This window comes from Nerophis ophidion, linkage group LG11 (genome assembly GCF_033978795.1).
Source record: "Nerophis ophidion isolate RoL-2023_Sa linkage group LG11, RoL_Noph_v1.0, whole genome shotgun sequence".
Classification (NCBI taxonomy): Eukaryota; Metazoa; Chordata; class Actinopteri; order Syngnathiformes; family Syngnathidae; genus Nerophis; species Nerophis ophidion.
This window is the reverse complement of record NC_084621.1, coordinates 56,318,264-56,334,673: the sequence shown is the minus strand read 5'-3', so window position 1 is coordinate 56,334,673 and position 16,410 is coordinate 56,318,264. Positions and strand designations below refer to the sequence as shown.

Genomic DNA, 16,410 nt, shown 5'->3' with positions numbered 1-16,410 from the left:
GCGCTTTGAGTATCTGATAATAGAAAAGCGCGATATAAATCGAATCCATTATTATTATTATGATGTATATCATTCGTTATAAAAAATATATCAGTTTTAATTTTGAGTTGAGGAAACTGAAGCACATAGATGAAGTTCTTAAACCAAACTTTATTTTGAGGACTTTGTTTTAATCTCAACATTAAATCCAGTTTTCATTCACCAGGATATGCTACACAAAACATTGTACCTTTTTAAGTTTGGCTGACTGTCAGGTATTGTCAATATTTTTACCAAATAAAAGTTCTGGCTCTCATAAAATAGTTAATACAGTTAAATATAATCTACTGAATTCCAAAACGAACTGTTGTCCAACATAATTTAGATGCTCACGATTGTAATTTAGTGTGTGTGTTTTGTTACCCGTCTTCCCTTTTCAGCCCTTGTCCTAAGAGGAGCCAAAATAAATGGTCCATTCAGAAAACATAGCACACATAAATTGAAAATATAGTTAAATTACAAAAATTCTGTTTTAAATGAAAAATATTTCAATCCTGCATTGTGTATCAAATGTGGAAATCATCTTATATGAAGCACACTTATCTCATAGGTAAAGATAGTGAGTCCTAATTCGGGGTACAATTGATCTATGTTGCGTTTTCCAAATCTGACAAAATGGCATGTACTTCCCTCATGAAGACATTCCCGAATATTCATTCCTGATTTACATTTTTTAAAGATTCAATGTTTTCCAAGACTGTCAAACTGATGGAGATAGGAGCGGGGGACCCCCACTTAATGCAGTATATCTGTATAAAAGTATGTTTTAAATAGGAGATGGCAAAATAATAGAGTAACTTTAAGTGATTAATCACAAAAAAGTATTGCATTAATCATGTATACACAGAATTTAAGATACAACTGTTACCAAGTTTTAAACAAACAAATGATGTGCATTCAAGTAAAACATTTTAAAGTGTTCCTGAAGAACGTTCTGACAATAAAAAATGCATTTTCGTCCAAATGTTGGGGTCTTTTTAAAATTAGGCAAGCCAGTAATAACCTGTAATTAATCATTATTAATCTAAATTCCAATGTGATTAGTCTGATTTAAAAATGTATGATTTGACCGTACTAGTTTTAAAATAGACTTGTCCTAAATGTACCTTGTTAAACATCTAGTTCTGTGATGGGAGTGTAAGCTCATTGTTATTCTGCTTGAGCTGTTATGTTGTGACGCAAAGCTATTATTTTTTTTTTATCAGTCTTGAGACTTAAAATAGCTGAAAGCTAAGAATGGGCTCTCGGCCATTTCCGGGAAAACTGAAAGAGCCTCGTGATTGGAACGGCAGCGACAGGAGCAGCTCCTGCTTTTTAAAGTACAAGTGAATAACCTTGTGGCCTGCTTTAATGAGCTCCTGTGTGTCGCTGAATGTGTGCATTGCTGACTAAAAAAACGTTTTCTGCATTAATTAATCTGCTTTCTACTCGTGTGTTGGATTAATGTTAATTTTTTTTTAAATACATTGTAAATGTATGTGAAAAATTGCAGGGGGGTGGGGGGAATACAAAAAAATATTTTAGTCTTAAAAGATTGCCTTGTCGTCATTTGGTTTGGGGATTCATGTTTCCTCCTAGAATGGCCTGCTCGGCTCTCCTATGTTTCTGAACAGTGACCTGCAGCTGCCAGTACTTGAGATACACCCACATGAGACTTCCGTTCTTCCTCTTGTCCATGTTAAGCAAGTCAGCACAATGCTTATCTCTCTTAAATATATCTTTCAAATCAGCCTCCAGATCAAGTTCATCTGCAACCGGCTCTTTGACGGCCTTCAGCAGAATGTTCTTCTCCATCTCCAGGCGCTTATCTCTGGGCCGGATGAGGGAACAATAGGCGTTCTGCCGCTCCACAAGCTGAGTCTCCAGCTCCCGCAGCGTGGTGTTGGCTCTCTGGAACCAGTCGTTCTGTTGCTCCAGGGCGTGATGCAGCACAGTCCCTGCGGCTCCAGACTTGATAAGTCTTTGCGTCTCTTCTTCCAGCCTCTCACGGTCCTGGAAGAAAAGAGGACAGGGTGTTTCCCCTATGACAGAGACATACAGCAGCAGTCGAGTGTGTGAGTAAAGTGGGGTAAACACAAAAACAATAAGGCAGTTTTTGTCCTAATCCTCCCACCCTACTTATCTTACTTATGTCTGAAAAGATTGTCTTATAGGATTGTCTTGTTGTCTGAGGTGTGTTAAGTGTGAATTTGTCCCAATAATTGGCTCCAAAACAATCATGAATTATAGACTTGTTCAATATTTACAATCAAAACTCAAAACGGTTGGAACTTGTTTCTGTGGGGATGCCTTCCGAGTCATCGCTGGCTGTATAGTGATGTGTTTGTTACAGAAATTAATTAAGCAAAAAAAATAAATAAAAAAAATTGCAGATTCCTTGTTGAAAATGTACTATAACGTCTAGCTCGCTCAGTAGATCATAAATTTTGTGTTAACACAGTCATAACTTTTTCCACTGTTTTTTTTTTTTTTAGTTTGGGGATTGAAAAAAAAAAAAAACATTTTTTAAAATGTTATTTTCCCTGTGGTTCTTCCAATTTTGTTGGATCATTAGTGGTAGGCGATTGATTGATTGATTGATACTTTTATTAGTAGATTGCACAGTACAGTACATCCATCCATCCATCCATTTTCTACCGCTTATTCCCTTTCGGGGTCAGTACAGTACATATTCCGTACAATTGACTACTAAATGGTAACAACCGAATAAGTTTTTCAACTTGTTTAAGTCGGGGTCCACGTTAATCAATTCATGGTACCTGGTATCAATTCATGACACTTGGTACCTGATCGATACCAAGAAAATACAAGGCTAGTATGGCTAAAACTGATTCCGATAGCAACACTTTTTGACTTGAAACGTCATCATTGAATAATTTTATGAATTTCTCCTGAGTTAGTTGATTATTAGAACATAATATGTACTACAAATAAAAATGTTTTTATAAACAAATACAACAGTCTTAAAGAATGTAATTCAGTTGTCCCTTGCTTATTGCTGTCAGTTGGTTTAGAACATGACCACAATAAGGATCCTATCCAGCAATGTGCGCAAGTGAAAAAAGTTGCGCGGATTCTGGCTGCGCAGCATTCTCTCATTTGATGTAAAGTACCAGCAGAGTAGAAAAAAATATCCCTCTATATGGAAACTATTATCCCAACCCATACCATGAATTGATTAACGTGGACCGCGACTTAAACAAGTTGAAAAACTTATTCTGGTGTTACCATTTAGTGGTCAATTGTACGGAATATGTACTGAACTGTGCAATCTACTAATAAAAGAATCAATCAATCAAATAAATCTGATGTATGACACCAAACATATATATCTGATGTATGACACCAAAGGACGTACAAAGTTTGCAAGTAAAAACCCCATTTCCATATGAGTTGGGAAATTGTGTTAGATGTAAATATAAACGGAATACAATGATTTGCAATTTTCATCCCATATTCAGGTGAATGCACTACAAAGACAACATATTTGATGTTCAAACCGATAAACATTTTTAAATAATGAAATAATCATTAACTTTAGAATTTGATGCCAGCAACATGTGACAAAGAAGTTGGGAAAGGTGGCAATAAATACTGATAAAGTTGAGGAATGCTCATCCAACACTTTTTTGGAACATCCCACAGGTGTGCAGGCTAATTGGGAATAGGTGGGTGCCATGATCGGGTTTAAAAACAGCTTCCCAAATAATGCTCAGTCTTTCACAAGAAAGGATGAGGTGAGGTACACCCCTTTGTCCAAAAATGCATGAGCAAATAGTCAAACAGTTTAAGAATGTTTCTCAAAGTGCAATTGCAAGAAATTTTGGGATTTCAACATCTACGGTCCATAATATCATCAAAAGGTTCAGAGAATCTGGAGAAATCACTCCACGTAAGCGGCATGGCAGGAAACCAACCGTGACCTTCGATCCCTCAGACGGCACTGTATTAAAAAACTACATCAATCTCTAAAGGATATCACCACATGGGCTCAGGAACACTTCAGAAAACCACTGTCACTAAATACAGTTTGTCGCTACATCTGTAAGTGCAAGTGAAAGCTTTACTATGCAAAGCGAAAGCTATTTATCAACATCCAGAAACGCCGCCGGCTTCTCTGGGCCCGAGATCATCTAAGATGGACTGATGCAAAGTGGAAAAGTGTTCTGTGGTTTGACAAGTCCACATTTCAAATTGTTTTTGGAAATATTTTACATTGTGTCATCTGGACCATAGGGGAAGCTAACCATCCAGACTGTTATTTGCGCAAAGTTCAAAAGCCAGCATCTGGTATGGGGGTGCATTAGTCTCCAAGGCATGGGTAATTTACACATCTGTGAAGGCACTATTAATGCTGAAAGGTACATGCAGGTTTTGGAACAAGTGCTGTCTTTTTCATGGACGCCCCTGCTTATTTCAGCAAGACAATGCCAAGCCACATTCAGCAGGTGTTACAACAGTGTGGCTTCGTAAAAAAAGAGTGCGTGTACTTTCCTGGCCCGCCTGCAGTCCAGACCTGCCTCCCATCGAAAATGTGTGGCGCATTATGAAGCGTGAAATACGACAGCCGAGAACCCGGACTGTAGAACGACTGAAGCTCTACATAAAACAAGAATGGGAAACAATTCCACTTTCAAAGCTTCAACAATTACTTTCCTCAGTTCCCAAACGCTTATTGAGTGATGTAACACAGTGGTGAACATTTCCTTTCCCAACTACTTTGGCACGTGCTGCAGCCATCAAATTCTAAGTTAATTATTAGTTGCAAAAAAAAAATAATGCTTATGAGTTTGAACATCAAATATCTTGTCTTGGTAGTGCATTCAATTGAATATGGGTTGAAAATAATTTGCAAATCATTGTATTCCGTTTATATTTACATCTAACACAATTTCCCAACTCATATGGAAACGGGGTTTGTAAATAAATATGATCAAAATAGCATCAATCTCACAGAGATTCCTCAGCCATTTGGAGAGATAATGAGCAAGACAGAGACATCAATGTGTGACGTAGAGGTGGGAATCGCAGATCCCTTCATCACCCACAACAATTCAGATTTGTGAGCGCCAATAACAATTACTTTGGGAGAAATTATCATCAGAACCTTATATTGTTGATCCTGAATATAAGGAGGATGAGCTACAAGTTTTAGAAGCTCTGCACTATGCATGTATTGCTAAGTGCTAAACAACAAATACCAACTGCAAACATAATAAAATGAAAGCTTAACGTACGTCTGCTGTTACTGTGATGACAACTGATAGGATGTCCATATCTCCCAGTGTATATGAAGAATTAACCATGATGCACACAAAGGGTTAACAAGGGAGTCTCCCGGCAGACACTGTCTTCGGTTGTGTATGTTTGTCTCCATCTCCGGGTATACATTGAATGTCAAAGATGAATAAGTTCTAGATTTATGGCTAAATCCTCTTATTATCCAGATAAGAAGTATAATAGTATAATCTAGAATAACTTTGACGAGCCAAACGCGATAATGCAAGAGCAACAGGACACCGCGGCCAGCTCACAGTAAAGCAGCAGAGGTTGACTGAGCTGTGTGTCCATTTTCCGCTATAAAATAGTTTGTCTGCATTAATGCTCATAATAATAACATCGCTAATATGTGGTTAATATTCAGGTCATGATTTGTATATAGAGTATTGTTGGTGGATTTTGAATGGTTACTTAGAGGGTTTGTGGGAGGATTAGAGAGCCTCCATTGACTACATTTTTAGCTGACTTTTTATTTATTCATTTAAAATGCATAAACAAATGAAAAACATCTACAGCGTTACTATTTACATCTAGGAATGAAGAACAATCTTTTGTAGAGCGCATACGGCACACGTTCCCTTGACAAGCATTACTTGGATTGATACATCTTTTTCAAATGTAAAGTTTTATTTTTTTCATGTATATTAAATGATAAATAAATGATAAATGGGTTGTACTTGTATAGCGCTTTTCTACCTTCAAGGTACTCAAAGCGCTTTGACACTACTTCCACATTTACCCATTCACACACACATTCACACACTGATGGAGGGAGCTGCCATGCAAGGCGCCAACCAGCACCCATCAGGAGCAAGGGTGAAGTGTCTTGCTCAGGACACAACGGACATGACAAGGTTGGTTCTAGGTGGGATTTGAACCAGTGACCCTCGGGTTGCGCACGGCCACTCTCCCACTGCGCCACTCCGTTAATACTGTTACCTGATTGGCTGTTAGCGTGTCACTCCCACTGATCAGTGATCACTTCCTGTGTTGCTCAGTTACGAGAGGATGTTTTAATGTGATTAAATGACACTTGTGTTTTTTATAATCATCAATGACATAAAAAAAACAAATTGTTATTTTGATAAACTGCTTGAACTATTTACTATTACCAACTACAAATAGAATTTGCTGGTTTATATGTCCCTGTTGTCTTAATTGTTGGATATGAATGTTTAATTCTTATACCACTAAATCAAGTATAAATATGCTCGTGGTTGATTTAAATACATGAGATTGATTCAGTCTTGAAGTCATAATCTACTGCTATTTATTATTATTGCCTACTAACTAGTTCAACATCCATGTATGGTTTTTACTATGTATTGATTCCATGTATGGATGTACTTAGGTATGTGCTGATTGATCAGCCACCCATGAACAACCGTCGATTTTTCATGAAAAAGTATGCAATTGACATTTCTAATTAATGGCAATCACAAACGCTGATCCTCTCTGGTTGACACTGTATTTTTTTAGTCCCCCTGACGAGCTAGCAGCCCTTTGAGGCACTTGTGATTAAGGGCTGTACAAATTAACTTTGATCGATTCATTTATTTAATTGTGTATCTCCATAAAACATGTGGAGACACTGCACTGAAACAATAATAATAATCACTTCCTTCACAGCAAATAAACTGCATTTGTAGTATAATTTTAAAGTATACCTAGTGTGTGAATGTGAGTGTGAATGTTGTCTGTCTATCTGTGTTGGCCCTGCGATGAGGTGGCGACTTGTGCAGGGTGCACCCCGCCCTCCGCCCGACCGCAGCCGAGACAGGCGCCAGCGCCCCCCGCGACCCCGAAAGGGAACAAGCGGTAGAAAATGGATGGATGGACGTAATTTGCTAAACAAGGAGCAAGCAGTGGCAGGCATGCTAGGCTAGCTAGCAGTTAAGCCCCCTTTATAAAACATAATAAGTAAACAGATATTAACATGAAATTAAAAACCATATGAATTGGAATATCTGAATATGGTCAATACTCCAGGGATTGTATCAATATTTTTATTTTGTTAGATTTTTGTTTTCGTTTTTGTTCGCAAATTCAAGACTTTGGGTAAAAAGCAAATGATTTAAATGAGACTACAAAAGGTTTGTAGTTTTTGCTTTATTTTAGTTATTGTGTACTATTGACTTTGTTTTGATCAAACAATTGTATGTTATTAAAGAGTATAAGGAAGTAGTTAAAATATTGTATTGGAATTTCTAAACTGTAATTAGGTCTGCTAGATTTTGAGAAATCTAGCAACTGTTATCTCCAAAATGGCGATTTGATATGTAATTTTTATTTTTTGTACATATTAATGCATAAAACTGCAAAAATAGCCATTGAAGAAAGCCATGTTACTTTTTCCCAAGGTGCAAGTGGTGTTTGTTATTAGCGTACTGGCTGCACTCCACTGCAGCACACACAAACTTGCTGTTTCCTTCAAACTCTTGACTGGCCAGGAGGCAAAGGACACAAGTCTCAACAATTCTGATTGGCGAACATGTCTGTCACTAAAATGCCAGGGAAGGCGGAGGAGACAAAAAATGCCTCTTGCGGTTTGGTTATCGCACTAATTAAAAGCCTAATGTCGATTCATTGTGCAGCCCTACAGTCAAAAGTGCTCAGCATAAATACATTAAAAATAATAAAAGTTAGCACATGTAATTTTATTGGCCGATCTTACTCATGGACGATTGGTATGGGAATCAGGAGTCTAAATAAACGGTAGGTTTATATTTTATCATATACTTTAAAAATATTGATTTACCGCAGCTTCTATATTTTTACTTTTTCCTTGTTGGTGTAAAGATAAACCCTCCCCAAACCAACCAGCTTGTTGTTTTTCACCTGTGAATGTAGTAAAGAATGGCGTAATGGTCCTCCACGGGGATAGGTAATAAGTCATTTGTCAAAGAACTTGTTACCAATCGCATTATCTAGGTGTGTTAATCTGTTAAAAAAAAAAAAAAATCTATCAGGATGAGATTAAAGTGTTTCTTAGGGTTGTGGAAAGTTAATTGTGAGCTAAATTATTTGAGAAACCAGACTTATTGCAAAACCCACAAGAAATACAAACAACAATATGAAGCCGGAAAACAACTTTAAGCTGCAATAAGCTGCAAAAGAAGCGACAGAGGAAAAAACGACTTCCGAAACACACCATGAAGCGACAACAAATTGTACCAAAGGAAAACTCATTTAATCCAAAACAAATACAAGGGATGGATGAAGGAGGCTATGGAAATTAGGAAGCGAGGGGCCAACACCATCAACAGGGATGAGGGGGCCTACATGCTTCCGCACACCTGGGACGCTGTCCATTGTGACGCCAGGTCGGGGAACTTTATTTAGCAGGTAAATTATGTTTTAATGTTGGGTACTGTATGTACTTTTATTGAAAAGTGCTTGAATATTAAAAATGTGAGCAGAAAAGGTTTCCACTTGTTAATTCAACCTAAAGTGTTGGTTGCACTTTATTCAAATAAGATGTGAATGCATCGGCCATTAATTATTGTTTTGCTTGCTTGTTTTTATCCACAAACTAAAATTGTGGTACGCAAGCTCTATCTAGTGGTGCGTCAAAGAATCAATGAAATTGTAAGTGGCCCACGCATTATTTTTGTATATATATTTTAAATCGAGTTACAGAGTTTTGAAGTGTACAATGGAGCTGATTGTTATTTTGTATTCATGTTACTGGGTTATGAAGCGGCCAAGAAAGCAGATTGTGATTTGTTGTATTCATGTGCATGGGTCAGCCCACATGTCGAGTTAAAGGAAGAAGATAAATAGACGCACGAAAGTTTGACAGGCTAGTTACAGCACGGAAGCGCAGACGCACAGCCAGCTTTTTGGTTGGACAGCAGATAAGTCAAGTGTTATGTATAGGAATAAATGTTAAAGCAGAAGTGCTATAAGGCCAATACTTGCACCGTCTAGTAGGTAAAGAAAGATATGTGGCTTAAATATGATTAGTGGTGTGTCATTTATTCCACGTTAAAGAGTTACATGAGTGTGCGTGATATTTTGGTCATTCCAAGTTCTTGGAATGTGTGCTTTTAAAGAAATGTGATAAATATAATTAGAGTCACGGTGGAAGAGGGGTTAGTGCATCTGCCTCACAATACGAAGGTCCTGAGTAGTCCTGGGTTCAATCCCGGGCTCAGGATCTTTCTGTGTGGAGTTTGCATGTTCTCCCCGTGAATGCGTGGGTTCCCTCCGGGTACTCCGGCTTCCTCCCACCTCCAAAGACATGCACCTGGGGATAGGTTGATTGGCAACACTAAATTGGCCCTAGTGTGTGAATGTGAGTGTGAATGTTGTCTGTCTATCTGTGTTGGCCCTGCGATGAGCGGCAACTAGTCCAGGGTGTACGCCACCTTCCGCCAAATGGATGGATGGATAATAAATTCAAGTGGGGGTTCATTATAAATTTGTGTATAAACCGTCAACATTTAAATATCATTGTGTGAAGCTTTGAGTGATTGTGCTATTATGTCAAGAGATTATAGTAATGTATTTGTGTTTGTGCTTTAGTTTCACGAGAAATAAAAGTCGTACCAGTCAAACTCAACACTGTGCTTATTTAAAAGCAAAGGGCTGCTAGATATTGTAATGACGTGACTCAAGCCGTTATCAAAAGTTGGTCAGCTTTCACTGAAAGTCGTTACGACCCGACTACTGTAGGCCGCAGTCCACACCAAAATAAAAATCACCCAACATGCGTTATAAACAAACATTTTCCACATTCCCTGCTCACATCTGCCCTTTCCCAGCCTTCATGCCAATCAACACGTAAAACACATGTAAAAATAAACATTAGCAGAGAAAGCTGCATGTAACACACCAGTTAAACATTTAATAAACTACAAGTGGAGCATAACAGAGAACCCAGTCCGTTACAAATACTATTTAAAAGTTACTAATATGTTTTATTTCTATATTCATACTGTTAGAATTCAAACTGTATTGTTGCAGTGGCCAAAAATTAAACATACTAATGAAATAAAATATGTTTTGTTTTTAATGAATATTTGGGCCTACTACGCTACTGTATTTTAATGTCGGTCATTATGGTGGTACTGGGCGGGTCAAGTGTTTTCTGAGGTGGTACTTGGTGAAACATTTTTTGACAACCACTGCATTATTCGATTACCGTATTTCCTTGAATTGCCGCAGGGCATATAGTATGCGCCTGCCTTGAATTACTGCCGGGTCAAACTCGCTTCCCAAAATAATTAGGGCATGCTTAGTATTAGCGCCTGGTCAAACTCGTGACGTCACGAGTGACACTTCCCCTGTCATCATTTTTAAAATGGAGGAGGCTGGTTTCAATACCGGTAATTTGAAATCACATAAAGGGAAGAAGATTAAGAGCTATTCAGTAGGATTTAAGGTCCAAGCTTACATCACACTCAAATTTTTACTGCATACCTTTGGTAATTGCCGTAGTGAGAAAAGGTTTTAAAATAATTAGCGCATGCTTACTTTCACCGCATGCCTTTGGTAAGCGCAGGCGTGAGAAGAGGTTTTAAATTAATTAGCGCCCCGGCGGCAATTCAAGGAAATACGGTATATCCAATTCCCTTACAATAAATAACAGGAATATAAGAAAATTCACCTGGGGTGTCCAGTATGCAGTATTTTTTCAGTCACATTTTTTCTTTTTTACCTAAAAAGTTATTGAATCAATTTCAACTCCCTGAATAATTTTGGATCGTGGCCGTCTAAAACAATAACGGTGCCTATGAATCGCTATCATAAATTCTGAATCATAATGTTAAAACGAATTGTTACAACCCCATTAATCAAAAAATTGTCTGAACTATCAGTGGTTGCTTTTTACACTTAAGTGTGAAGCCATACTGCCTTTATTAAACCCTTCCCCACGTTTGTTACATTTGAAAGGACAACTGGTTTCATTGATTTTGTTTTATAATAGTGACTCACTTTTACTAAAGTCAATGTTATGTTACTAAAATATTGCTTAATCCTCAGAAGTTGGACTGCATTAAGATGCGTACATTGAACTTAATACACAAGAGGATGATGTTTATTATATCAATGACATTTATAATCAAATGGATGGCTGCATAGTACAACTCCACTCTCCGCCAGTCACGCAAGCTAAGAAAAAGGAGTCACGGCAAAGTCCGCCTCATTAATAATGATCCGACATTAAGTCCAGACTTCCGCACTTTTGCCTCACTTACTTGGGGTAGGCGTGTCCCCAGGCTGGATGGGAGAATATGAATAAGAGGACCATGCGTAACCTCAAGCGTGTAAAAAATACTTAAGCGCAAATGGGAGTATAGGGCCCTAAATTAATTTCTGCCGGGTAGGAATCATGAATTATAAATAAAATATATTTTTAATAGCTCGAACAATAAAAAACAGTTTACAACCTTCTGAACACATTTTCTGACATTTTGAGAGCCCTCAAGACATGAAACAAACAAGGATATTTGTGAAAAATAACACTGTTTTCACTTACAGATGAGAGGAGACGCTGCAGTTGCATTAAAACTCTGAGGAAAATTTAGCAATTTGCTGGACGTATAAAAGAAAAACCGCAGCAAACGTAACAATCCAACCACTCTAGTATCAGATACTGACCGGATTGGTATGGATACTATCTATATTTAGATCGATAATGCCCATTCTTAAAGATCATGTTTGTTCATGTGAGATTTTAGGCTTGAAGTCAGGCTGTCCCTCGTGGGACAGAATCGTTGTGTGTGCTGTGTTGATTTTATCGTAGCACACCATAGTTTAAAACTGCTCAATGCCTGATTTTTGTCTTTATGTGAGGAGTCTGTAACAGCTGAGAAAATCTCTTAAGATTTAGTAATGATTTAGCTGTATACCAGCCTTAGAACAATAAGTTACCTTCTGTAACCGTTTGCGTTCTTCTACCAGCTGCTGGCTCTGGGAGATCATGGCCTGTCTGTAGCCTTGCACCCTCTGTCTCTCCTTCTCCAGCTCCAGCTCCAAGGAAGCCGCTGCTCTGCGTCTTTCTGTCAGTGTCTCCTGGTACCTCTCCTCCATCTCACTTTTTACTATGGACACATCCTTGTCATACTGGGATTTGACATTGTCGATCTCTCTTTGAGACTCCCGGCTCCAGATCCAACCTGAATATGGAACAGGTGTTTAGTTCTGTTCTTGGTCTCAGCTATTTATTTTTAAAAATTCCAAGAGCCACGGCAACTGCATTGTATCACAATTACAAATCACAAATATCATAAATATATTAATGAATGGCATTTGGACTTTATCTAGGTCAGAATTACTACCTGTATCGGATCCATAACAGTACAGTACAAAATAAAGTCTAGTGTGTTTTTGATATATATATATATTTTTTTGCTCCTTGGAACAAATACAGTCACCACTGATAGATTTGGCGCTACCTGTCGCCCTCGCTAATAAACACATTGTAATGGAACTCTGATTGAATGGAGCTTGTTGTTCCAACTCCATACAGTAAACAGCATCATTAACACTGTCTTAACAAACCTCACACCCACCCCCAACCTCTTTTTCACAGGCGGGTAAGTCTTCCCTTTGATATTAAAAAAAGCACAAAAGGAAGCGACATATCAAAGTTAATTTCTGAACATATGTTTCGCTTTTCATGTTTTTTCCTACTTTTGTCTCCTACAGCCTCCATTAGAATGACATGCATTTTTGTCATGGCCAACTATGCAAAAAAGACGATGGTGTTACACCCACCGCCCCCACAGTTCTACGACATTTAATGACTTCCTTTAGTGATTTGATCCAAATTTTAAGGCCCCAATCGTACATTATTATTACACTCAACAATTCTGTGATGATATGCCAATAAATCCTAAAAACTTGTGACAACATCCATTCAGCATATCTTGAGAAATTTCAGTTCTAAATTAGTAACTAAAAACAAGTGCAAGTTGTGTGTTTTTTGTGATGCCACAAAAAAAGGTCCTAGTGATTGCAAATGGTAAAAGTGTAATAAGGAGCATAGAAGCGCAAATTGAATTTATTGTGACATAGAAGTTGTGTTGTGGAGCAACCAAATTGGTATATAGTTAGTCTAGTTAAGCATACGCATATATGCTGGCGTATGTGATGTGCACATTGTCCGTTTTGTTGCGGTCGACATTCACTTGACTCTCACGCAGGACAAACTTCTCTGCACACACCCTTGTGTAACTTACGAAATGCAGCCAGTCCAAGCATAGGGACCAGCAGTGCATAGTTCCATTGGTTGCCATCTCCCCCTCCAGCCCCTCCTTCTCTTTGGTCTGGTTGAATGTTCCATCGAGGGGGGTCATTCAGGTTGTTCATGTAGGCTGCTGTCACAGATGCAACAAGAGGATACTTTGCTGGCCCCACAATGGACTGGACTCTCATATAATAAACCGTATCCACTCAGCATCCATTACACCGTTCACCCAATCTGCTGTCCCAACCAGGGTTTCACTTTACCATTGGGTTGAGTTTTTTTCTTGCCCTATTGTGGAATCTGAGCACAGGATGTAGTTGTGGCTTGTGCAGTCCTCTGAGACATTTGTGATTAAAGTCTATAAAAGTAAACTTTGATTGATGATCAGTCCCTTCTTGTGTAGTACAGTTGTTTGGTAGTTATTTTTCAGTCTGACTTAAGCATAGGGTTTGTGTTTTAAAAAATACATATTTGTGATTAAAACACATTGTTTCATATCATTTGACAAGGGTTATTCTGTTAAACTGTAAATATGTTAGATATTATTATTGAATATGATTAAAATCAAGAGTAAGATAAATAATTTAGTGTTAATATTTAACTGGGGCCCAGGCCCCTCTGTAGTGGAAAAGTTAAGCCCCTAAGTCAAAAAGGTTAAAAAATGCTTATGTAAATAGAAAAGACTACATCCTTGTGTTACAGGTTTATTAGTACAATAGCCTCTATTTGAGAACGTTACAAATTTCAAAATATCGTGTCAGGCTGTAGCTAATCTTCTGTGACGTTGTGATGCGTGCCATATTCAATGTACATTTTAGGAATAGGGTGCGGGCCAAATAAAAACAAGCCACACTTTGGATAGCCCTGATGTACTTGCAATTGTTTTGCATATGATCATGAAGTTAAGTGGCATGTTTACATTAAACAGGGTTTCTGCAGGTATCGGAAAATCTAATTTAATGCAACTTAAAACAATTTAAATGCCCGTACTGTCCTTCAGCAGATCGTGTTATAGAAGACATACAGCATACCATTGTCTCTACCGACAAAATTCTAAGCATTTGAAAATGATAATGTTGAATAGTTGAAAATGTTTACATGATTAACTGTGGCTGAATTGAGCACTAATGTAATCATAATATGTAATAATAACAATGCAAGTAACTATTTCAAACACAATAAAAAATGTTTCTTTATTTAGTACATGTTACCATTTTAATGGAAGGTTAATACCTTCCATCCATTTTCTACTGCTTGTCCCTCTCAGGTTTGCAGGGGGTGCTGGAGCCTATCCCAGCAGCAGTCGGACAGAAGGCAGTGTACACCCTGGACAATTCGCCACCTCATTGCAGGGCTAACACAGAGAGACGGACAAGGATCACACTCACATTCACACACGAGGGCCAATTTAATGTTGCCAATCAACCGATTTCATGTCTTTGGAGGTAGGAGGAAGCTGGAGTACTCGAACTTAATTATCCTGAATATGTAAACATCAAAAAGACTCTCAATAGTTGTTAGCAAATAGTGCAATTCACTAAACATTTAACATCTTGAAGTGCATGTTTCCCAAATTGGAAAAACTAGGCCCGTTGGCTTGTTTTGTTGTCTTTTTGTTGCCAATTGCATTCGTATGATTTTTTTCTTTGTATTCAATGCTTTGTAGTGTAATTATTAATTGAATTAATAATGATTTTCACAAAATCTATTTAAAGATTTTTAAAGACCCGCCGAAACCCTGTTAATGAATTGACTGATATGATTTACCATTTTACATCTACACTGGTTGTATGATTATGCGCCAGTGAGTCACTTTCTTGTTTACTTACTATACATCAGGGGTGTCAAACTCATTTTAGATCAGGGGCCACATGAAGAAAAATCTACTCCCAAGTGGGCCGGACTGGTAAATTCCCTGCATGATAACTTAAAAATAAAGACACCTTCAGATTGTTTTCTGTGTTTAAAAATAGAAGAATCACATTCTGAAAATGTACAAATCATAATGTTGTTGTTATTTTACACTTACATGTTGCGGTTAATAGTATTCTATCTTTATTTGTCATTATTTATATTTTCTGAATGAATGATGTGATAATGTTCATCAGCTCAAAGGTGTTCATTTTCAATCTATCAAGATAAAATAATATCAAAATCTAATTACAGTATGCCATGTATGTAGTTTGATCATTTTCCTCGATTGATGTACTAATATCATGTGGTTTATTTTGTACATATGTACCATCATCCAGAGATACAAAGAATTGCTATTGCAACATCCAGTAGACACATGTAGAAAAGCTGTTTCTTTCATTCAAAATTTTTAGGTTAATTTGTATACTTAGCAAACTCATCCCGCGGGCCGGATAAAACCTGTTCGCGGGCCTAATCCGGCCCGCGGCCCGTACGTTTGACACCCCTGCTATACATGCTATTTTATAAGGCTAACTTCAAGTCACTGATGTAAAAAAAATATATATATCCTAATGCGTGGGGGGCCTGTGGAAAAATTATGTACACAGCAGCAGATATTTTTTTGTAATGCTGATCAGCAACCCAAACAACAACATTACACCTTGCTCGACAGCCCAGGGTAACTGCAAACGGGGCTAGCTAAAAGCTAATACGCTAGCTAACCCGTCAGCGTAAAAGTGCTCATACACACTAGGAGTAATTCATTTAAAAATAAACGGGGCTTAATAGCTTTTGTGAGCCCAAAAGGTTGTCGAGTCTTTTTAAAAGTATAGTGTTTAAGGTGTTGTGTCTCACCTTCAAAGGAAAGTCTAGGTCACTTCTACATTAGTTCCTGCACGCCCAGGCAGGTTATACAATGTAACGCGATGCCTGGTTCGTCTCAGTCGGTGGGGGCATTTCAATAAGATGTATTACAAAAT

At 37.8% G+C, this 16,410-nt stretch overlaps 1 protein-coding gene across 2 annotated transcripts; it reads right to left on the bottom strand.

The window, feature by feature from the left end:
- Positions 1-130: 130 nt before the first annotated feature.
- LOC133562289 (coiled-coil domain-containing protein 127-like) lies at positions 131-16,364 on the bottom strand. Of its 2 annotated transcripts, none has more exons than XM_061916320.1 (4): positions 16,286-16,364; positions 13,509-13,643; positions 12,199-12,443; positions 131-2,031 (listed from the first exon to the last, which is right to left on the bottom strand). In XM_061916320.1, exons 2-4 carry the CDS (start codon positions 13,636-13,638, stop codon positions 1,585-1,587), a joined length of 822 nt encoding a protein of 273 aa, XP_061772304.1. In that variant the 5' UTR covers positions 13,639-13,643; positions 16,286-16,364; the 3' UTR covers positions 131-1,584. The 2 variants fall into 2 exon arrangements, with proteins under 2 accessions (XP_061772304.1, XP_061772302.1); XM_061916318.1 differs by having other exon boundaries at positions 13,509-13,646; positions 16,286-16,363.
- Between the last annotated feature and the right edge of the window lie 46 nt (positions 16,365-16,410).